Below are 24055 nucleotides of genomic sequence, written 5' to 3'. Positions count from 1 at the left end.
TGTGTTTACAGTAAGTCAAAGTAGCAGATGAAAGACTGATTTCTCTTCTGTTCCAGCCCTTATCTTCATGCGGACACATTTTGCCCTTATATGCCAATTAAAAGATGTTTAGCGTTCATTAGTAACAAACTGCTGTCTCACATGCTCAGAAGAATTCGCTTAGTAAAAACTTTAAAGTATAGACCTTGTTTCTTTAAGAGGCTTTTAAGTTTGCTGACTTTCACAAATGTTGCAGTCCTTTATGTTTGTTCTCGCAGGCGGTGCTATCTTTTGTATTTGCCTGGTTTTGTTTCTTAAATACTGTACTTCAATAAAAGTCTACGTTTAATGTGTGTATCTGTGCATGGATTAACTGCCTGTTTCTCTGTAGATATGATGCGCACGATGCATGTATGTGACTGTGCATGCATGCTTGTCTGCCGTCGCGTAAACAGTGTATGTGCTGGACGTGAGAGCATACTGTCTGTGTATGTGTACGGATGAAGTGATGCTTGTCCGCAGGGAGCCTCCTGATAACAGTAGTGGCAGTGTATGCTCAGTGTCACAAACGGCTGTAAGACTTTGTTGGCTACTGGGGTTCTTTAACAGCTCAGTGGGAGGTCTGAGATTCCGTCTCGGCACAGGTGCAGCACAGAGCTTCAAATACCTCTCCCTGTGGGGTGAAACATTGTCTGCGCGATTGGCATTCCAAACATTATCGGACTGCTGCTGTTGTGCTTCCATAGGTGTGTAAATGGTGTGTGTAGCAGTTTGCGTGGGTTGGAGTTGGGGTTAGATGTTTTTACTTGTCCCCCGGAGTAACGGCTGAGGTTTGTGTCAGACTTAATATGAACTGTCAGCAGAAGAACGTTCATGGCTTTCACAATACTGTAAAAAGAAAGCACATGGTAATGTGCTGCACTCTGTACAATAACCCACAATTGATTTAAAATGAATACAAATAAGAGTATTGATTGTTGTCAAGTCATAAAAAGCTATCCCTATGTCCAGTTTGATATTTTATCTGGTGCTCCACTGAGCTGTAAAACCAAACTAATATTTTTTTTAAAGTACCTCATAATATTAACCAGAAATATCAGAAGAAAGTAGTTCACATTTCTACACATACATTTGTATATATTTTGTATCAATAAAAATAATTAAGCCAAACTAAGGTCTACATATTTTAGATAAAGACATCATACAAAGAAATGGCAATGCAAGTTTTGAGCCAAATCTCCTTTTTCATAAATGTGAGGTGTAACTGAGGGATTTACAAAAGAGAAAGCCTCGGACATTCCACACTTGACCGTATGTGTTGTTGTTGCATCTCTTTTTTGTTTTCAGAACACAAACACACATCTAAATGCAAATCACCACAGTAATTATAGATGATTGCACAGCAGAACTTGAAGTGAAGAGAACATGCTGCTCTACAAAATGGCAGTTTCTCATCTTATTATCCAATTATCAAAAACCGCTGAGAAAAACAGCAGGATTTTCTATTAATTGTTTGCCTTTCCATCGTGAAGTAATCCCAAATCAAAGAATAAAGCAGCACCAGTACTCTCTGGGATTACGCTGCTCCTAGCTCTTTCGCTAGCTGTTTCACCCTCAGGTTTTGTCTCTGCATAGCTTTCTAAAATCTGCCTTCTTGTTGTTAGAGGGCTCATGGAACACCAGATCAACTCTGGTGCCTAATTAACCAGAATAGCACCATCAAACTGACAACTAAAACCTCTGTTGTCACACAGAAAAAAAAGTAAATTCAAGATTCATTCTTCCTGCTTTCTGCCAGCCTATATTTCTCAAAACGTCTTTATGTCAATGACTTTTGATCATTAGAAACTAAAGTTTCACTCTAATTTTATTCAAGTTTCACTCTTACATTTTGAATAGAGATCACCAGTGTGCTAATCCCACATCTGATCCTGATAGCAGAGAGCCACCGAAGTCCCAAGGCCTAATGAATGTTATGCAAGGTGCACTTTTAACACAGACATCTTGACAGACAAGGGCATGATGGCAAAATACATTACCTGTGTGGAACTGAAATGTCTCTGCAATTTGGTGGGTGTCATAAGAAACAAGTCTTGATTGCAATCTCTCTCTCTCGCTCACTTTAAGTGTTGGCTGTCTAGCCTCGTTGACTCAAATGTAATTTGACATGTGGCTTGCAATGTATTAACAGTGTACATATAGATCGCCCACAAATAAAGTTACAAGTGATTGTTTATATGGGCAAGAAAACTTTTACCAAAACGTCTTTACCTATCCATGCACATATCTCGTAAAATAGGTTTCTAGCCTCACCTACTGGACATAAATAGAAATGTCAACTACTCATGTATCCTTCCCCATTTAATTCTCTGTCTTCCTGTTCTTTTCCTTCTTTGTAATTCCCTTATGTGCCATGTCCTTTTCCCTCCCTCTCTCTGTCTTGTCCTACCTCCCTTTTCTGTCTCTGTCTTTAGAATATGCCAGAACATAACAATGAGCTCCAACAGCACAGACCCTGGTCTCTTCCTGACTGCCAACACCTCACAACCAGTGGCTGGAGCCTACCCACAGTCCAATGCTCTCCATCAAGGAGGAACTGGAGGAGCCCCCTGGTTTGTTTTTCATGTGAATACTTTGGATGATAATTCTTCCTCCACCAGCGAACTCTTAAATCTCACCTCAGAATCCCAAAATGGGAATGGAACGACACCCCTTGATTCCTTGGGTGGCCACCCTGTGTGGCAGGTTGTCATCATTGTCTTGCTGACAGGCATGCTGTCACTGATCACCGTCATCGGCAACATCCTGGTAGTGGTATCCTTCAAGGTTAATCGCCAGCTAAAGACGGTCAATAACTACTTCCTGTTGAGCTTAGCTGTGGCCGACCTCATCATCGGGGTCATCTCCATGAACCTCTACACAGCTTATCTTGTGATGGGCTACTGGGCCATGGGCAACTGGGCCTGCGACCTGTGGCTGGCTATAGACTATGTGGCGAGCAATGCATCAGTTATGAATCTACTGGTCATCAGCTTCGACCGCTACTTTTCAATCACCAGGCCTTTGACCTACCGGGCCAAACGGACCACAAAGCGAGCTGGGATTATGATCGGCTTGGCCTGGTTTGTTTCTCTAGTTCTATGGGCCCCAGCCATCCTGCTGTGGCAGTATTTTGAGGGTGAAAGGACAGTGCCTTCAAATGAATGCTACATTCAGTTCCTCTCGGAGCCCACTATAACCTTCTGCACAGCCATGGCGGCTTTCTACCTGCCAGTGACGATAATGAGTGTGCTCTACTGGCGCATTTACAAAGAGACTCAGAATCGCTCAAAAGAGTTAGCTGGGTTGCAGGGTTCGGGGGCTCGTGGTGGGATAAGGGGACAATGTGGGGCTGGTGGCGGGGAAAGAGACAGTTTTGTGCATCAGACAGGAAGTTCTAGAAGTTGCAGCAGTTATGAGCTGACCAGGTTGTCCAAGAGAAAGAGCACATGTCGGGAGCTGGTTGGCCGCTTCCACTGCTGGCCTGGGGTTCGTTCTTGGAGACCTGGTAGTACCCGGCAGGGAGACGGTGATCATGACCAGAGCAGCAGTGACAGCTGGAACAACAATGATGCTGCAGTGTCTTTGGATCACTCCGTGTCTTCAGAGGATGAGGACTGTGGAGGAGAGATGAAGAGGGAGAGTCATGCTATTTTCTCCATTGTTCTTAGCTTGCCTGGTATAAAGGCTGCTGTCAACTCCCAGCTCACCTCTTGTGAGGATCTGGATGCAGCCTCAGAGGAGGATCCCCTCAGGGGAGTGGAGTTTAACCGAGACAGCCTTTCAACTGTCACCACCAGCACCACTGCCACTGTTTCTCTGGAGGGAACCAACGGTTCAGAAAATAGCTACCACCAACGCCTCTGCTCACGCAAAGTTCAGTCAATGACTACCATCCAGGCTACCTCTGATCAAGGATCTCTAGATGGTACCCAAGCAACAACTAACACTGCAACGGACAGTACCACCACCAGCACAGCCACCAAGTCCCCTTCAGTCCCTATGTCCTTCAAAGAGGCAGCTCTGGCAAAGCGTTTTGCTGCCCGAGCTCGGACTCAGATCACCAAGAGGAAGCGCATGTCCTTAGTGAAGGAGAAGAAGGCAGCTCAAACTCTCAGTGCCATCCTCTTTGCTTTCATCATCACATGGACACCGTACAACATCATGGTGCTGGTCAATGCCTTCTATAAGGATTCCATCCCAGATACCCTGTGGGCAGTGGGGTACTGGCTGTGCTACGTCAACAGCACAGTCAACCCCATGTGCTACGCCCTTTGCAACAAGACTTTCCGCACAACCTTTAAGATGATACTGTTGTGCCGCTGGGACCAAAAAAGACGGAGGAAGCAGCAGTTCCAGCAGAGGCAGTCAGTGGTCTTCCACAGGAGGATTCCCAGGGAGTCTACGTAAAGGACACAGCGTTTGGATTGTTGATAACAGAATTGAAAAATTTAACATAGGACAAGGAAAAGAAAGAAGCCTCCGTGTAGTTCTTTCTGTGGAGTTTCTTCACATCGAGATCCTTAATGTTTTTCTCTGCTGTAATGTCAAACACAGCAGCAGGTGTGGTGGTCTTGCAGTATGTGTTTGTGCTGGTGCATCCATTTAGCAAAGCTGCATATGGGCGTGAAGGTTTGCATCAGGTGTGGCCGAGAGATGAAAGCTTTGCCTCGGAAAAAACTCTTTACCGTTTCATGCTGGTACAACTGAAAGAAAATGAACTAAGTGGAAAATAATAGAAAAGGGCTTTAAAATGCAGTGCAGGAAAAATATTGAAGTGCAATTGACACACAAACGGAAAGGATGTCTTTGTCAGGTGGGTTGGGGATTCACATTTCTTATCATTTCTCTCTGTGGGTAGCTAGATCTGTAATGTGCAGAGTGGTTTTGCATTTCAAACAAAACATTGTATCTGTAATATGTCATTGAAAGCCAAGATGAAAACTATTTTGTGTGGTCCTAGGCTTCTACATTTTACTGATCTGCTCTGCCATCTTCTTGACTGGCATGTGTTTTTAACAGAACTTCTGTACATTGCCTTTCTACATGGATATAGCTTTCCTGTGTCTAATGGAATTTAAAAAGTTCTTAAATTGTGTCCTTACTTTCAGTCAACACAGACCTGTTATTTTGTGATAATAATCTTTGGTTTTCTAGATATTCTAGAGATTTTGAGCCAGTCTGAAAATGATTCTTTTGATGAACTGAGTTGTGAATATTCTGTGTGGCACCACAGTCAGTGAACTGCTGTTGTGTTCAATGTGATTGTTGTGGTTTTTATGGTGGAGACAATAAGTACATTGGTTGTGTTTTATGTACTTGCAGTTTTCTGTCAAAAGTAATGATTATACAATAATGATATTCTGTTTGTGAACATTTGGATATATCTAACTTGATACACAATGATTGATTGCACACTCAAAGATGTCCATTTATAAAGATGTTTGTTTTGATTTTACACTAGCTTATAAATTTCTATACAATTACACATCTAAGAAAGTCTTTGCAAAAGGCAAACTATCTTTAATATAGTAGAGCAATGGCAGCCTCTAGTGGTCAAGAGAATGATGTGTTATGCAGGCTGTAATAAAAAATTAAAAAAAAGTCCAACTTCTACACTGCTGGATCAAAATCCCATTCTACCAATATTAGAAATTAAATTGAAGAAATGTTATCAAAGCCATGCATCAGTTATTCATACTTTAAGTTTCATGAATTGGCTTATCGCTATGACATTAAAATACATTTTTAGAGTTCTGGCACATAAAAAGAGTGGCCACGATCAGTGTTTTAACTTTCTGTCATGATGTGATTTTTCTTCTTTTTCATATGATTTCAGGATGAAATGTTTCTTCTTTTTTTTTCTTTTTTTTTTAATATTATTCAGACTTACAGCAAATGATTTGTATATACAAGTGACAGCTGTATTGGTTTACAGTATCATCAGGTTTTTCTATACAGAAGGTGGGCAAACACCACAAACCAACCGCAAAGAGAAAGATGAAGAATATATTTTAATTGTGTAATGTGTAATGCACATTTTTGTTATTTTAAGTAGATGTTATTTGCAGTATTGCCACACCCAAATCTCTCAATATGAAAATTGTGCAAAAGATACTGAAGGCAAAGAATACATTGTGTTATGTCAACTAACGTACTAAAGAATGAGTAGATTGGACTATATGGGAAGCAGTGGTCATACATAGTGGTATGAATTTGACTTATTTGCTGTATGCAAAAGAGGTGATAAAGAATATCCCATGACTGCCATTAGTGGATATTTTTGTCTGCTTTCAACACAGTGTGCTCCAGTGTCAGAATGCATTCTTTATCAAGAGTTTTTTGTAATTGAATATTGGAAATGTAAACTACTAAAATGGTGAACACAAACAGTTTGTTACGTTTCAAGTATGACCATCATACTCATATTTTAAGTCAATAAACAAACAAAAACCTTTTTGACGGAAATCTGTTTTTTGTGTCACAACTCATGATTGTGTTTCAATGTATTTTCACATGTTTTAGACAGGGTGCATTCACTTAAAAAATGTATTGAGTATTTCTCTGCCTCATATTCACATCTGAGATCGGTTCAATGCTTCAGCCCCTGAGCAGCCAACCAGACCAGTTTGAGGCAGAGGTTAACGTGGGTTGCACGAGTGTCTCCGTGTTTTGTTGACAATAGACCAAATGAATTCTGATATCAGTGTTAAAAAGTCAGTACTTACTGTAGTGAGTCATTATTTATTTGATGTGGTTTTTTTGACTATCACAATATGCAAAAGTCAGAAACTAGTGTCTTACCAGTAAAAACAGAACATTATTTTAGGTGCTAGCAAATGATGCCACAAACCTCTACACCAAATGTATAATACCATATCTGTATATGCAGTAGTTGAATATGTTCAATGTTTCTTGTTATTATGGCCTCTGTTGTTGGGAAGGTTTTGCTTTTTCAAATTCAAATACCGCCCATCATATTTGTTCATATTGTAGTCTAGACTCTTCAGTGGCATGTCCATTGTTTTTAGACCACTAGAAGCCTCTTAGATAAGTATTATCCTGTGGTGGGTCGACGAGCAACTGGCAAGTGAAAAAGTTCCAATCTCCGAGTGTGAGAACACGCCTAAATGCTTGCTGAACTTTCCCACTAAGAAAGAGAGAGGTGTTTCACAGCTTACAGAAGTCAGTTCGATGTCAGTTGACATGGCAGTGTTTATGGTGAAAGGGAAGATATCTACATACTTAAGCACAAATAAGATGACAATAGGGGGGAAAAGCCAAACTTGGTTAGCTTAGCCTACCTAGTTTGGTAGCTGTGTTAAATGTTAACACAAAAAACAGCAGTATGAGCTCATTTGGTCCCTGTGTTGGTGTATATGGATAATGACGAGGTTGTTGGTCACTTTTGTATGATAACAGCAGAGAAGTAGTTTTCCAGGGGGCGGCCATCTTGCCAGTTTGTTTTCCTCACGTGAACCCTCTCAACTCAGACGTTGTCCCCCATATGGTAACTTTAACAAATCCTAGCTGCTTGAACACATGATCACTGTATTAACAGTTGGTCATTACAAAACTGGTGAGTTTGCACTACTCAACATTTTCTTTTCTTTCTTTTTTTTTTGTTTTTTTTTGGTCAGTTTTGGAAGCTCCACATCCTTTAATAGCATTGAGTTACGTTTTTCTAGGACTGACACAAATATCTACGGACCTCTGTGGATGTGAAACAAGAGTGGAACTTGGGATTTTTTTGTTTTTGTTTCTTTTTGAGGGGCGAAGATAAATTCTGAGTGAGATGGTGATAAATCAATTTGAATTCTTAATGTTTGTCTGATCCTCCAGGTTTTTAATAAACAAAGTTTTCTGTTTTCAACATTCTGTAATCAAATTATCTCATTTTGTATCCACTAATAAGGAACCTGTAGTCTTTTCCAGTTCAGAGCGAGGTCTCTGACATGTCTGGTAACAAATTATGTTTGGAGGACACAGCTGAAACTCATTTGCTGATTGGAGGTTTGGACTTAAAAGTGGCACCAGGTTGCATCAAACCTAAAGTAGAAAAAAATACTCATTCTGACTCGATAGTTCTGGAATTGTGGATGTTTTAGTTCTAAGTTTCACCTAAATATGAATCCTGCATTATCGTCTGACACGCCGACATTAGCCTCGAGTGTCTAATTTCAACCAGAAGCTGAATAAATACAAGGATGGTCTTTGACTGTTGCACACTTGTGTATTTTCCCATGATGAGGCCTAATGAAGTTAGTGAGGGGAGTCTCAGACTTTGCTGATGGGAGATGGCTACGAAGACCAGACATGTGATGGGGAAAATATCGACTTCATGTGACCCATTGCTAAGGAGCGGCTCATAGGCAAAGACAGACACCCATTTGTGCTGTTTTCTTCAGTCTGTACTAAACCACTGAGGAGGATCCACCAGGAAGGCAAGTACATCATTATTTACACTATTTTGCAAAATATCTATCCAAGAAGTGTATCTGCTGTGTTTTCACCGTTTCATGTTTTTACATTTTACCAGTGTTGTAAATTTGAATCCTGTTGAAATTGTTGCTTCCATTTATTTACGAAGTGAAACTGATAATGTATGTTGGACTAATCAACATGTTGTGGAGTGCTCGAATTAAAAAAGAAAAGAAAAGTTAGTCAGTTATTTTAATGTTTGGGCAAACACTTTGCCGAGTTTGAGCAGGTCATTTCTTGTCAGTTTGGCTCTTTTAATTGGGATCCTTTTTTCAAGGATGTCATTTATTTATTTGTAATTAGTTGGACCCACTTAATTTGGTTTATTACTTTTAAGCCGCTTTTGTTTGACACTTGAGATAAGGGAAATCTTATCTTTATGTTCAACTTTGACCTCAGGGCTCAACTCAAACCAAACTGCCCACCCCATCACCCCCTGCCTGTCCCCCTCTTATTGTGGAGCTAATATTAAACGTAATAGAAATCACAGTGATTTTAACTTCTTGTTCTCCCTGTACTTCAGCCTGTGTAGATCGACTCCCACCTGGATGAAGCCCAAGTGGTCAGGATGCAGAGTATTAAGACAGTGGAGACCCAAGTTCCATTTCTGAAAGAGAGTTTCTTCACTTCCACCTTCAAAGGCAGGAGGAAGAGCAGCGTTACCAACCTCCTCCGTAAACAACAGCACTCATTTCTTCATCAACAACAACAGTGCATTTTAGAGCATCAACAGCACAGTCCAAAGCAATGTCTTCCCCCTTCAGTTGAAAATGAACCAGGGCAGCAAACTCCAGAGCATCAGCGCCTTGCTCGCTCGACTAGCAGCCCGTTATGCAAGACTGCCGAGCATGCGGGATCAGATGGGGATAGAAAGGAGGGGCAAAAAGAGAGAAAGGATCAGAGAGCGAGCGAGGCTGTGCAGGGGAGAGGGGGGGAGCGAGGAGTGAGTGGTAGTGAGCCCGCGGCTGTCAGTGCCAGTCTCCTCCTCCTCTCATCATCAGCATCAGTGGTGCTGGGGGAGGCACCATCATCCTCACAGCTGCCGTTTACTGTGGTGGGCAGACAGCAGGAATTAGACGGCTCTGAAAGGGCTCTGACCAACAGAGGACCAACAGGAGCAGCAACCGGGGAGGAAGCCCAGCATGCCCAGCCTCGACCCCAGCAGCATGGCCTCTTAGCCAAGGGTGTGCGCCTGTTCAGGAACATGGGGAACCAGGAGACAAAGCTGAAGAAAGGAGCAGGAGGAAGCGGTGGAGCAGCAGGGGATGTCTCCTGTGACGGTGAGACCGATGAGCGAGAGGTGGATAAAAAATCGAAGAAGTCCCACAGTAAGATAACTAAAGGAGGAGGAGAAAGTAAGAAGAAACCAAAGTCGGAGTCGAAGGGTTCTGTATTTTCCGGCATGAAGATCAGGAGGAGTTTATCCAAGGTGAAAGGGTTGTCTAAAGACGATGTGTTTGACGATGGGAGGTCAGCGCATTTGGACAAACCTGGGCTCAAGCCTGGTGCAGAGCCAAGCCGCCTGTCAGCTGACGAGATGGGCATGCTATCAGATGTCGAGGGGGATCTAAGCCATTTGACCACAGACAGTCGCCAGTCTGTGATGGACGAGATTGGCCGGAAGGCAAGCTCGGGGTCAGATGCTGACCTCTACAGCTTTCACTCAGCAGCAGATGAAAACGAAGATCTTCTCTCTGACATTCAGCAGGCCATACGAGACCAATGTGTGGCCAGTGACAGGGCACTAGAGATGGTGACCAGCAGCCGCTTACTTGAAGGGTCGACCTCTGAGGGGCGCAAAGTCCCTGAGAAGACAATATCTCACCAGCTATTTAATCTGGACACCGAAGTTCTTCCTCCACCTCTTGGAAGAGAAATTGTAATTCATGAACTCAACAATGAGTGTAAGAAAATAGAGAATGAAACTTTATCAAGAACTTCATCTGGTCCAGGATCCCTGAGTGAAAGTGGTCCACCATCTTCAGCTCCAGATACAGAGAGAAGCAGTGGCAGCCTGTTCCCAAAGACTAACAGCACTTATAGCTTCCCAGACACCACAGCCACCACCACCTCCTCATATGAGAGTGCTGAGGAGCCCCAGGATGACCTGGAGAGCCCGGTTCTGCACCAACAGCAGAGTCAAGGTGATCTGTCTGCACAGTGCAAAAACATATGTGTGCCATGTGTCCGTTTGGAGCCTGTGTTGCCGAGGACAGGACCAGCGGGGACTCACAAAAGTGCAAGCAGCTTGGACCTGTCTGTCGAGAGGGAGGAAGAGGAACCTGGGAGACGGGACTTTCTTTCCCTGACAAGGAGGAAGAGTAGCATGTCTATTAGCCAGCTGACAACAGACAGCATCCCTGGTTCTCAGTCGAGACGAACGTCCTCCAGCTCCCCGTCCACTGTCAAACTCTACCCTCCGGTCCACCCCTCTTATGTTAAGACCACTACCAGGCAGCTCACCTCTCCTATTGCCTCCCCCATTACCAGCCCCCATGTGCCTAGGAAGACAGATGTCACAGATGCATCGTTGGAGTCCAGCAGGGCCCAGGGGTTCAGGAGATGCAAGCAGAGGTCCTGCTCCATTGCTGGGCCATTCGGCGTGTCTGCAGACTGGTCCACAGAGCTGCAAGAGCTGAGAGAAAAACAGGTTGGTGAGGGGTTCAAATTCCCAGAGCAGGATAACCCGGAGAAGAGTTTCACAGGTGGGACTTACTGGACGCTGGGCTCCAGGAGAGGACACTATGGAAGGCAGGCCTCCACATCTTCAGTACCCTACCTGGATGTCTTCTCTGGTGAGTCCAACATGAAAACAACTCAACTGTACAATCAGGACAGGTAACGAGGAAAACAAAGATAACAGTAATCCCTTTTTCTGAAAAATAACAACAGAAAAATGAGGTACAAAACCAAATCTTCAGCATCACCGCACTGATTGGCGATGACATTTGTTCAGTGAAAAACTTGACAGTGAAACTCAGTCCAGCATTGTTTATTCTCACTGAAGATGTAAAAAGTCAAATATACAATTTCATTAAAAGAAAAGAAAACAATTAGTAACACAAATTAGTTCTTTAAAAGAGCCGGGCACCATAACTTTCAATAGATGTTACTGGGACAAGTGTAAACAGTGCTTAGTGCTCGTGGGAGACTATTTTCATCTGTGGATGTGGGAAAATAAATTAAAATTAAAATAAACAACAGTGTTTGTGTTCATAGTAATGGATGAACATCTCGCATAGTATGATTCATATTTTTTCTCAGTTTTTTGACAGCACTGGAGGTCTGTTGCACAAAAGAAGACCATTTTTGCTTCAGTCAAGACAACCCATACATACTGTATGCACCATGGTTTTGATCTTTTCATGGGATTTGTTGACATTTAGAAAATTGTACAGTATCAACAGACTTAGCTCTTTAATGTAGTAGACCACAGTCATTCATTTTATTGACTCCTGTGCTCTCAAAGAGGCAACATTTTCCTACATTGTTGCTGGGAGGCCCCAAAGGACTGGATGTGACCCCTTTTTGTTTGGCTCAATCCACATTCTCGTTTGAGATTAGGTTGTTATGCAACACTATTATGAAATTATTATCGTAATTGCCCTGTGATTTAAATTTTAATGACTTACAAATTATCACAGCAGGAATGCAAAATTTGCCATTTTAAAGTACAATAGCTCATGAACACCATGTTAAAGCAGTGGGGGTTCTTTATTGAGAAGTACCTTCAGAACAAATGTCCCTTCTAATAAAACAATGACACTTTGTCCTCCTTTCTGTTGTGGAGCCTTTACAGAGCTCAGCTGCTCTCTACTGTCTGGGCTCATAAATGAGGGCCAAATGACAACGCTGCCACCCACCCACGGCCATGCCATCCTCTCTGGCTTGGATAACAATCCCCCCCCCACACACACACACACACACACACACTTGACGCTAAACTTAAGTGACAACAATAAAAATAACTCGTGGTAAAAGATCCAGTCACATTTCATTAGGTGAATTTACTGCAACCAAACGTATACGCTGTATCTTACTAATATTTGGCCTGTCTGGCACCTTGCAATTGTAAAGACAAAGACTAAGTCACCCACTAGTTCGGCACTGCATGTGATGCCGATCAGCTCAGCAAGTCTTCAGTTCGCATCTGGCCCTCAGCAGAAAGTGGGAAGACAAAGAAGAAAAATAAATTATAAGAAAGGCTGTTTCAACTGTCAAACAAAGTGACGACACATTGCCCAAGACTGAATTCACAACCTCTGAAGACTCGAGCCTGAAGAGATTTTAATCATCTTAAACTTAGTGAAAGGTCTTGAAGGTTGTGTCTTGCCCTATAAATTGCTTCATATACAAAAACGTTCAGCATTAACCTTCATTAGAGTTTTCCAAACAACTCCAGATCAATGCCCACAGGACCGTGAGTCCCAGGACTTTTGTTAATTGATTTGGAGCTGTCTCCTGAATCACGTGGTTTTAACAAACAAATTAAGCTCATCTTACAACATGTACAACTGACTGCGCAGTGTTTCAGGATTAGACTCTCTGCTGCGAGTGTGTTTTGTCTGAGGCTCCACATTCCTCTGTTGTCAATATTTTTCCAAATTGTAATGATTCCTGCTCCTCTGGCCATTATCAAGAAACTGGATTCCTCCTCACACAGGGATCCAGACCTGCTCGTGGGTTCTGAGATTAGAACAAATTTCTGTTATTTCTCACAGCTCTTACCTACTTCTTTACTCTACTGGCACTGAGTCACAGTCTGCTTCTTAAGACAGAGACAACCTAATGTGTTGTTCAATATATTTGAGTTAAATCTATGATTAACCCTATAACCACACGGTCAGATTAAACGATGTGTGTTTTATCTTTGATGCCCCAAATCCACTTTTTAGTATTTTTAAGTTCTTCCATCACGGAATTAAAAATTGAAAGTGCTGTTATTTGTTATACTGTGTGGTAGTTTGAATATCATGTAGAGTCTGTAAAATTTTTTGCACAGTACAATTAACACCATTCCTCTTGTCACCCACGTGTAAATGGTGTGAATAGAATTTGCATGTGTAGGTGTTTAATTATCACATCTCAAACTGAAACTTGTCTTTTAAACTCTTTGGGCAGTTTCACATGAGTTGTCGTCTTCAACATTTCTTCTCAGTTCACCACAGTTTATCTAAAAATAAGTAATATAAAAAATAACCAGAATGAAGATTCGGATAAACCAAAACATCCTTTCGTTGCCTTGTAAATGGAGCTTTGCATCACTCAGACGTGTTCTTGCTCTTCCTCTGTCTTCTGTCCTCAGGCCACACTCTGTTGGACAGGCTTTGTATGCATCATGGAGACAGCTCTGCAGAAGAGGAAGCGAAAGAATTGTGTCACCGAATGCTGCTCCAGGGTCTGCTGCTCCCCTTCAGCGACGGGACAGCAGAGCTCCATGGTGACAGCACCGTCTCAGCCGTCTTTAATGTAAGACCTTTCTCCTCACTGTCTATCATCACGCTTGTTTTACAGAAATGATTACACACAGTAAGTTGCCTCGCATTCATTTGGGGCCAAAGGGGGAATGACTTGAGATTTTTGATCACCACACGTTTGAAATATCAGAAAATATTCATTCTAACACAACTGTATATTTCAGTGTAAAATGGTTAGAGCTAAATCACGATCACTCTGACTGCATTTTAGGGGGGCTGGATGGAAGACAGTGATTTACATTTCTCACATTGCCTATTCGTAACAATCCATTGTCTAAAGATAGCTTAATGTGGGCTGTAAAAAAAAGAAAAATAGCATGTGCTTAAGAGATAAAATATTCCAAGAATGTACAAAGCAATTTACAGTCAACAGTTCATGTGCAAAATACAAAGCTGTGCTGAGATAATCCAGTGTGTTTCTGTATTTATTGCTGTTTTACTCTGAATCATCTCGCAGAGATTTTATTACCTGAAGAGCAGTGGTGCATGTGGACGGAGTGACCATGTGAAAGTTGATTTTGTGAATCTTTAATTTTCCATCCCTGTAATGCCTTGCTCAGACATAATCGCACATGCATCACATTCCCCTGCAGAGTTCACGACGGCCGCCGTCAGAGCCTTTCTATCAAATCCTCTTGTAGCTGATCCATTCTGCAGCTTTGAGTTAAGGACATCCAGTATAACTTTCTAAAACGATTTGCAAATTATGCTGCCATATATTTATTAGAAATACCTCCAGTGTTTGTATATGTAATCTTGTTTTACATCGGCTGTGTGAAAGTGGGTGCCAGTGCAGAATGCCCACGTGTCTTTATGTTTAAGACAGATGAGGAAAATGAAATGGGTTCAATTATCTTACCGAGAGGTGTAGATTTGAGTCGATCTCTTTTTATAATTATTGTAATTTTTACTCCCACCAGTTGCTCTAAGGATGGCAGCAGTTATTGGACGGTTTAATATCGCATCATGTCAAACCATGACAGAGAATGAATCTGACCAACTTTTCTGATCCTATGACTTTTCTTCGAGGGCCACTAGCAGAGGTTTTCAGTGTTTTCAGGACAATTTCTCCTCATCTAAAACACAGTTTGACACAAACTTATGTTCAAACATTCGTGCTGCCCAGACAATGTTTTGTACCGGTGACCCACTAGCTTTTCCACCATGACCCTATTATCGACTAAACATGAACAGTACAGTATTATTAGCATGTTGGCATGCTGATGGTCATATTTATCCTAAAAAACCCTGCTGTGTCTCAGTACATCCTCACAGAACAGCTAGCATGGCTGCAGAGTCTTTTATTTTGTCTGCTGAATACCAAAGAGTCTGATGAGATTAGTGTTGGACTGTAGCTGCACAGTTCAACTCCCCTGCAGTCGACCATGCGTCAACATATACTACATACTCGTATGCACGTAAAGGCACAATATGCATAAAAACACACAGACAAAAGAAATATTACTTGGTCGATGATTCAAGCTCTAAAGTCATTTTATTCACAAAAATACTTCTCTCTCTCAAACACATCTTATTCTGTTTGCCTACCGTGCAGTCAAAATAGGCCACAAATGAAGAGCACTTTCTCTTTATGTGTATCTGCCAGATAAAGAGACAGGCACACTCGTCTGTACAAAAGGACGGCTGGAGACACCCATACATGTTCAGGCTTTTCCTTGCATGGCTGGATTAATAGCATTCCCTCTGACTCTCTCTCTCTCTCTCTCTCTCTCTCTCTCTCTCTCTCTCTCACACACACACACACACACATATCTGTGCTTGCGCTAGACCATCTGCTGACCGTGTTATGTAACAACTCCACGTGCCTTGGGCTCAGGCTGCTCTTCCCCAGCAAAAAGCTCATCATGTCAGGATAGGAGAGAGTCCTCCCTGCTCTGTATACTTCCGGCTGGGGCTTGGCCTGGAGTCCTGCATTATTCACCATGACCGTGAATAATCTTTGCTCATACGCCATCAAGAGTCCAGAACTCATTTTTACTGCTTTCTATCTTGGAGCTGATCTCCCTTTTTAAAATCAATCATCAGTCTGTCTTTACTGTTCTGCGACCTTTAATCCCAAACCTCTTAAGTATCTCAAACCTTTATACTCTTTTCCTTTTAAAGTTACTTTCCATCTTGAAATTAATCACTCACTGCATCAACTCTGTCTTCTCCTACATCTCCCTTTTATTTCCATCCTTATCTTTCATCTCCTACTTGTCCTCCACTTTGCTACCTAAATATGGCGCTGTATCGACTTTCATTGTTGGAGGGAACAAATGAATGATTGGTGCATTTGTAGCCCCTCATACAGCCTTAAATACTCCATCAACATTATTCATTCCAAAAATGGGAGTTGGGGAAGATGAGTGTCTAAGAAGTCTGTATAAATCAAGTGTCATCCCTCTTTACACTTGGCAAAACATTGTTCAACTGATAAATCTTGAGTGTCATGAGTTTATATCAGTCTGGCTTTGTATATGCGTGTTTCTGGCTGTATGTCCAGCTAATGGGATTGGTACTGAGAGGAGCACAGATATATACATATATATATATAATATAGGTCATGTCCGATTGGGCAATATCGCACCCAAGTGCCCGAAGAAGAGCAGACATTTATGTTCCAACATGATTCGTGCTCACATCAATACTTTATGCAAATTATATAACCGAACTGTTCAGTGATTTTTTTTTAATTTTTTTTTTGCTAGCATATACATGTCACTGCTCATTTCCTCAGTTTCCTGGAAAATAATAATTTGCTTTGAGAAAATGGAAAGCACAGAATTGCAACTGTATTTAGATAAAGCATGCCAAATTCAAAACATTTTTGTAATAATTAGATTGCTGCAGGTTTGTTAAAGGGACAGGAAACATTGTTTAGATTTGTCATATTTTCACTGTTGAACTGTTGAGAGCATGCTCTCACATGTGATTGACACTTTGTGGGTCACTGTTGTTCTTTCTGGTGTTGTTTTGAGTGTCATGAAAGTAAATACTGTAAAATTTAAATGAATATAAATGTACTACTTTTCAGATGATAATTAACTGCTTGATTGAGGTGATTAAGAATTCACTATTTGTAAAACATGCCGTCCGGTACTTTCAAAGGATTAAGCTGTTTCCACCTTGACAAGGGACCATATTGCAACTAACAGTGGCAGCTCTTAGCTTAGCACTCTTTATTTACCGTGGCAACTGACAAACAGCTGTGACTGTGGAACAACTCTTAACATTAAGATATATGCTTCCGAAGAAGCCCAGTGGTTCCACATGAAGGCATCTTTGCGATTAAACGCCCAAGTGGTTATAAAGTGGACCATTTGAAGAAAGAGAGGCTGGAGAAGGAAAGCAGGGATAATTCCTTTAGTGTGTTCTTAGTCTGGGGTTTTAAATCTTCCCATTTACACTCAGTCCTGAGTAAAGCAGGTCTAAAAGTACTGCCGGATCATTTAGTAACGTCACGCAGAGACATCGGGTTTCATGATGGAACATGGGAATTTTTGTTGGAAGAAATATTAATGGCAGAACAGTTAGCGTTGGACTGAGTGCTCCATTGGCTATGTAAAAGGGAAAACTTTACGGCTGTAGTGTTTATCCTCCTGTGTTGGCATACTTGCAGAACCACATTTCACTCATCCCTACTGGATATTATTAACCTTTTTTTTTAAATTTTTTTATCATGGAGCATCTCGCTGTGAATACATGGTGAAATATATTGTATGTCATAAAGGGTATTTGTACTTAGAGGGAGCAAATAGTAACATTTTTAAACGTGATCATATTAACAATTTATGCACATTCTTGTTTTCTAAACTGTGAGCAGGAGGAGCAGCTGTATACCTGGGCATCTGTAGGCCTGCCGGTGTCTTCCCACCTCTGGGAACTCTATGGGGGGCGAACCGTTGGCAGAATACAGAACCTGAGATCCTCTTTGCATCAGTCATCACCCAAGACACCAGGAGCTCAACACTTTCAGGTTAGTTACACTCTCTCTTCATTTATAAATATTTAACAGCACGTCTGCACAGGGTGGATAATCTGTGCTTTTGAAAACACGCGGGTGCAAAACTTCACAGGTTCTCTTGCAAAAAGATATTCCAAACTTTCATCTTTACAAAAGCAAATTATGTGTAGAAATGAAACACCCACTTGCTGATTGAATGCAGTGCATCTACGAAGGCTGTTTTTGTATCAGAATGTTGACATTTTACTTGATTTAACCTTGTGAAAAATGTACAAATACAACTTAAAAGCGCAAAACGTGGTACGAAAACATGGCATCATTTCCAGCACATACAGGTAAGTAAACACCCAGTGGTTGATGCTGTTATAAAGTTGAGACGTAGTTGGTTTGTTGATTTCCATGATGCTTTTCCTCATCCTTTAATTTATGTCACATGTAGGATTGTGTGATGTGCTTTGAAAACACTTTTAAAACAAAATATGTTAGTTGGAATTTTAGTTTGAGAGAAGAGGGGGGGGGAAGGAACAACAAGAAATACAAATATTTAGTCTGTTCAGGATTATCAGGGATTAAAGGATACAATGGTTTGTATTTGATGCATATTTCATCTTTATAAGGTGTCTGAAACATTACCCATGTGACTGTCACACTGAGGAGTATAGCATTAGCTGAATTCCTCAGCTGTAAGTACCTATTTTGTCCACCAGAGGTCAGGCTTGTTTTGAAAGAGCTGTGAACTGATGACAGTAAATCTCCCTCTGTCCCAGAAGAGTTAAAACCTTTTTTGAGGCCATACCAACTGAACAGTCTCCTTAATATTCAACGATGTGACCACAACTGGGGAATGCGTACGAGCAGACACAAACCCTCCCCATGTGAGGCCCAGCGAGACTCACTGTCTCTGGGGTCAAATCTCTCAGTATCCCCTCATCCCTGCTCTAACCAGTCTGGAGCCAGAGGTCTAATGGAGTCTAGACAAAATGGACTTTCTTGACCCTTCTTTAGCTCATAGCTCTGTCACCAATCTCCCTTAGTTGTGGGTGTTTTACTGTTTACAACTCCACTGAATGATAATGTGTCTGAGATTTAACAGCACATTTTTAGATCTGCTTTTCAACATTTAGAGTACAAGACTGGACAGAGAAGGAATGTTTCATGTCAGAAAAACACAAAGCTCTCATTTTCTACAGTTTCTTAATATGAACCCTGTTGTATTTACAATTTGTCTTTTCTTTTGGTTCATTGACAGGCAGAATCCAGTAAGTCGAAGTTGAGTCAGTCGTCTTCAGAGGATGAAAGCGGTCTCATCCCTCAGCTGGAGAAGACCATCGATGACTTGCGGATTAAGATTGCTGTGCTGCAGGGCCACCGGGTCTCCTCGGCAAAAAGCAGTGAGGATAATTTGGGAGCTCCAGGCAGTGGCCACCACAAGACGTCACAGATGAGAGGAGGAAGACTGGGGAAGACGAGCCAGGAAGTGTCTGTGCAGACCTCGCCTGTGGAGGAGGGGTTTAAGTTTGATGTGCCTTTGAACGGAGGATCCGGCAGCATGTCGTCCTCCGTTTCATCCTCCATCCCCAAATCTACTGAGAGCTTTGTCTGTACGTGCCAGCAGAGGCAGCAGAGCAACATCCACCCAGGTCCTCCACCTCCTCCTCCAATGTCTGGGGGTATGCCCCCCCCTCCTCCTCCTCCTCCACCACCACCTTTACCAGGCGGTGTCACCCCACTACCACCTCCTCCACCCTTACCTGGGGTTGGACCATGTCCACCACCCCCTCCTCCACCGCCTCCCCCCCCTGGTTTCGGACCCCCGCCCCCACCTCCTCCTCCGCCGGGCATAGGCCCTCCTCCCCCGCCCCCTCCTCCGGGCATGGGCCCTCCTCCCCCGCCCCCTCCGCCCGGAATGGGCCCCCCTCCCCCGCCCCTGCCCCCAGGCTTTGGGCCTCCACCACCACCAGGTCCCATGCCCTCCATGATGGTCCAGGAAGCTGCCTCTGCCAAGGCTGTGCTAGAGCCCCCCAAGCCAATGAAGCCCCTCTACTGGACACGCATACAGCTGCATGCTAAAAAGTAAGGACACACTGCAGAAAGTGAAGATAGATATGGATCATTTGCACAAAGGTATTCTCTGAACAGTAGAGATTTGAGAGGAAGCTTGTCCACTTAAGATAAAGATCAGCCACATGCTGTGACGGCAATAGAGATGCTAACCTTGTGGAAAATGAAAGTGATGCAGTCCAGGCATTGTGGTCAGCAGAGAATTGACTTGAACCAGGTTTTTCTTTCCTTATTTAGGCTTGGAAAACTGCAGTTGAATAAATATCTAGAAATAGACTACTTGATTTACTGGCGAGACAGGAACTTGATACCGAAATCTACATGTAGTTTGCTGGCTGATGGATTTGACAATTATGCAACTTTTGGATTTAAACTGCAAAAGATGATGAATGAAAACACATAAAGCAGCAGGAGACTCTCTGGAGATGTCTAAACTACCTGTTATGGTCAAAAACAACACAACACTATACAAGTGTGCTTAACTGAGCTTTAATCTGCCATTCATTGGTTAAAAAAAAAAAAGTACTCTTATTTGCACTGTAAAATATTCCTCTTTCTCCCATTTCTTTAGAAACACTGTCTCTCTGGTTTGGGAGAAAGTCGAGGAACCGACTGTGAATTTTGAAGAATTTGTAGAACTGTTCTCTAAAAGCGCTGTTAAGGAGAAGAAGAAGCCAATTTCAGACACAATCAGCAAGTCGAAGGCCAAGCAGGTACAGACCATTTCATGGTTATCTGTTTGTCTCTGTAGGCAGGGTTACTACATCTGTGCGCTGATTTGTTTATGTATGAAATTACGAGTGTGCATTTGCTTATCCCTCTGGGTCACAGGATTGTCCACTCTTCAGGGTTTTTTCCCCATCTTCACTCTCACTCCACTGATGCCCCGATTCTTTCCACTTCTCACTGTCGCTCTCCGAGTCGCTTTGAGTGGCAGGAGGAACTGCTACAGCCAGACAGTTATTATGTGGTGTGAGCTCTGGCTCCCACCCGACTCCCCTGTGATCACCCAGTGGCACAGAGCCAATGTCTCGCGTGCGGTGAGGAAACCTCACAGCGGTGATGACTGCTGAGAGAGAGAGAGAGAGAGAGAGAGCGAGAGAGACAGGGAAGGAGTGGGAAGCGGAGAAGGGGGAAAAAAGGGAGGGAGTGAGGAGCCTGGGAGTTGTATTTCATAATGTGGTTCCTCCCATTGTGCTTTCTGTATGACTTACTTTAATAGTCTGTTTCCCTCCCCACTGCCCTTTATGTCACTCCATCAATCTGCAAGTCAAACATTTGATCTACAATTTAAAGCTCTTCTCGGCAGGATTTTTATGCTATAATACTGTTCGCCGAAATTATAAGTCTAAATCACAAATAATGTTGCGCCAGGGAAGACCGTTTCACCCGTCTAATTGAGACCCAGTAGAATCGGCCAACAGTGTTCGTTGAGATGAAATGTTGGTCCCAGGCACCGGCATTGGTGGGAAATCTTCGGAGTTTATGGGAAGTGATGGATTGAAAAATAACACCAAAGTATGAAAACCTCTCCAAACAGATTCCAGTTTTTGCCACATGGTTCATTCCAGTTGTGGAATAGTTGATGGACAATCCATCATGTTTTATTGCTCATGACTGTTTAATCTTTAACTTTTTTATTTTTTTTTATGTTACAAGCTTGGTTTTTTTTTAAATGTTAAATCCAAGCGGAAACACACGGTAACGCCACCCATTTGTTTGTGAACTGCCATTATGAGGCCACGAGTTCGGATTTAGGCCGTCGCCATCTTGCTAGTTTGGACCGATTTAGAGGAAGAAATGACCATATTTGGATGAGCAGGGTTGGAGTAAACAGTGGATTTCCCTTGATCTGATTTTAAACCCAAGGACACTATGCCACGCCTGTCAATCAAACAGAACTGCTGTCAGTTCCACACCCACAAGCTCAGATGTAGAGCTGCTTCTTTGATAAAATGACACAACAGGCAGAATGAGTTTCCTCTTTATTAAAACAGACTTTCCTGATGTGATGCTCTGATTGATGGAGCTCTGAAGGAGTTTACTACCACATCTTAGAGCCGCTCATGTTGAGGCTTGTTTGCAAAAATGATTTTAGAGACAAGAGACTAATTGAGTTGGGTGCGGGTTAAATTGCCTCGGTCATCACTGCACGATATGATATTGCTATGGATGTTCTCCAGCACATTTATTCTGCTGAGGATATTGAGGTCAATAACAGTAAAATAAAAACATAACCAGAACTGTGACTGACCCCAATTTTAAGTTGACCGTTGGCATTTCCAGTTCATGACGAATCGCCCCGGACCTCAAGACGATCGATCACATTTCCTACTAGTTGCAGCTATTCCCATTCTCGTGTTCCGTGATTTCAATCGCTTCGCTAATGAAAAGGGACAAGCATCCTCCTCAGGGCCACCACTAGAGAGCATCTTTGACGTCAGTACTTGGCCGGTTTAATTGCCTGTGCTGACATGAGTATGAGATGTGAAGAAATACTGCCATAACCCTGAGTCAAGTGTTAACTCTTCCATCTGTCTGCAGAAGGCTAGCTGGTTTCCTGCTGCGCTTTTTATATGGAGGTGCAGAGACAAAGGGAATATGCTTCTGGATTACAGTATGTGATTTACAACTGTTCAAAGCTGAAGATGATCATTGGCAGCACATTGCATCTCCTCAAGGCTCAGTTTTCCATCCCACAAGAAAAGACATTTCTTTTCAGTCAAGGTTAAAGGAAGATGTATGAATGACCATAGCTTTCTGCACCTAACCATTATTTTCATTATTATTGTCCCTTCGTTTTGTTTGTGAAATGTCAGAAAATAGTGAAAAACACCTTTTGTTTGTCTGACCAACAGTCCATAACCCCTAAACTTAATTAGTTTCGGATCAGATAAGATAAAGGTAAGCTGCAAATCCTCTGCATCCTTGCACTGACAAATTACTCACAGACCCTCTCAAGGCTTGTTCAGTAAAATGTAAAAAAATACTCAGCTCTGAATAATAATTTGCGTCTGATATGGGTTTTCCATTAAAAAAAAAAATTAACTGGTTAGAAATTCCCCAAATTATATTCACATCGCTCATTAAAAAGTTTGCAAACATATTTGATTTGAAATGTTTACTGGATACAGGATGTTTCCCACATCACTCGAATAGTCTTCATGTACGTGCAATATAAATGTCAAGATGTGCAAGTTCCCTATGAGAACAGGATTGACTTCAAAACTAGGTGGGATATCACAATAACCTATTTTTGGTAGTGTTAGTCTTATCTCACTTCCATTTTTGCACTATATTGTTTATTATTGTGAAATACAATGTTGCCATGGACACAGTGGGGTCAGCCTATATTAATCTTTTTTTCTTTTTTTTTTTTAATTTTTAAATTCGATTTATGAATCCATTACAAGTGTACACGTATTTGTGCTTGTACTGTCCCCAGCAGTCACTTAAACAGATCATAGAAAAAAACTTTAAAATTAGATCATTCTTGGGCAGTTCTGAAGTTATATTGGGTGTTTAAGTTCGTGAAGGAAATCATGGATGATGATGATGATAACTTTGGAAGTTGACTCACTTCAAGTCAGAGAAGAGTGTGTGTGACGTTTTTAAGATACCAGCTCCATTTGCTGACCATGGTGTTACAGGGGCCCAGACAACATTAGTGGCATGCACCTGTCCCTTTCATTTCACCCTGGGTCTTTGTCCATCTCTGTCTGCCTTCATTTCAGCGACATGATATTGTTCTTATTATTCTTTCTCACTTAAAGTACCAAACCTGAGTGCTGGGTCTAAACACATCACGACTGGTCAAAAGTAAAATAGCAGTATTACTGGGGTAACATCTGGCTTGTGTGCAGACTGGTGATCAATCAATGATGTACAAAACTGTCTGTCGGCTGCTCCCTACACCTCCACAGATCAGCTCGGCTCAGACTGTCAGGTGATAAGATGGGCCTATTTAGAATAGATTTAAAAGTCTGGTGCATCAAACCGTTCCATTAAAAGCTAAATTGTTTGTAACCGATGAATATGCAGTAACGTGTGT

At 42.1% G+C, this 24055-nt stretch overlaps 2 protein-coding genes across 2 annotated transcripts in view; both read left to right on the top strand.

Annotated features, from left to right (window-relative positions):
- The window catches only part of chrm3a (cholinergic receptor, muscarinic 3a), a 74667-nt gene extending 68198 nt beyond the window's left edge, over positions 1-6469 (top strand). Inside the window, exon 3 of the mRNA XM_069692954.1 lies at positions 2454-6469. Coding sequence (XP_069549055.1) covers positions 2473-4428 — 1956 coding nt within the window. The 5' untranslated portion in view covers positions 2454-2472 and the 3' untranslated portion in view covers positions 4429-6469. The remainder of the gene's footprint in view (positions 1-2453) is intronic.
- A 2598-nt stretch (positions 6470-9067) lies between these two features.
- fmn2a (formin 2a) overlaps positions 9068-24055 on the top strand; it is a 36812-nt gene continuing 21824 nt past the window's right edge. The window contains exons 1-5 of the mRNA XM_069692892.1: positions 9068-11294; positions 13805-13968; positions 17803-17955; positions 19193-20016; positions 20576-20717. Coding sequence (XP_069548993.1) covers positions 9068-11294; positions 13805-13968; positions 17803-17955; positions 19193-20016; positions 20576-20717 — 3510 coding nt within the window. The remainder of the gene's footprint in view (positions 11295-13804; positions 13969-17802; positions 17956-19192; positions 20017-20575; positions 20718-24055) is intronic.

The sequence above is a fragment of the Brachyistius frenatus genome, unplaced genomic scaffold (assembly GCF_029030835.1).
Source record: "Brachyistius frenatus isolate BFR_SWC_R1_liver_20210118 unplaced genomic scaffold, ASM2903083v1 Contig_13, whole genome shotgun sequence".
NCBI classification, from domain to species: Eukaryota; Metazoa; Chordata; class Actinopteri; family Embiotocidae; genus Brachyistius; species Brachyistius frenatus.
The sequence above is the reverse complement of the archived record's forward strand: the minus strand, read 5'-3'. Positions and strand labels throughout refer to the sequence as shown.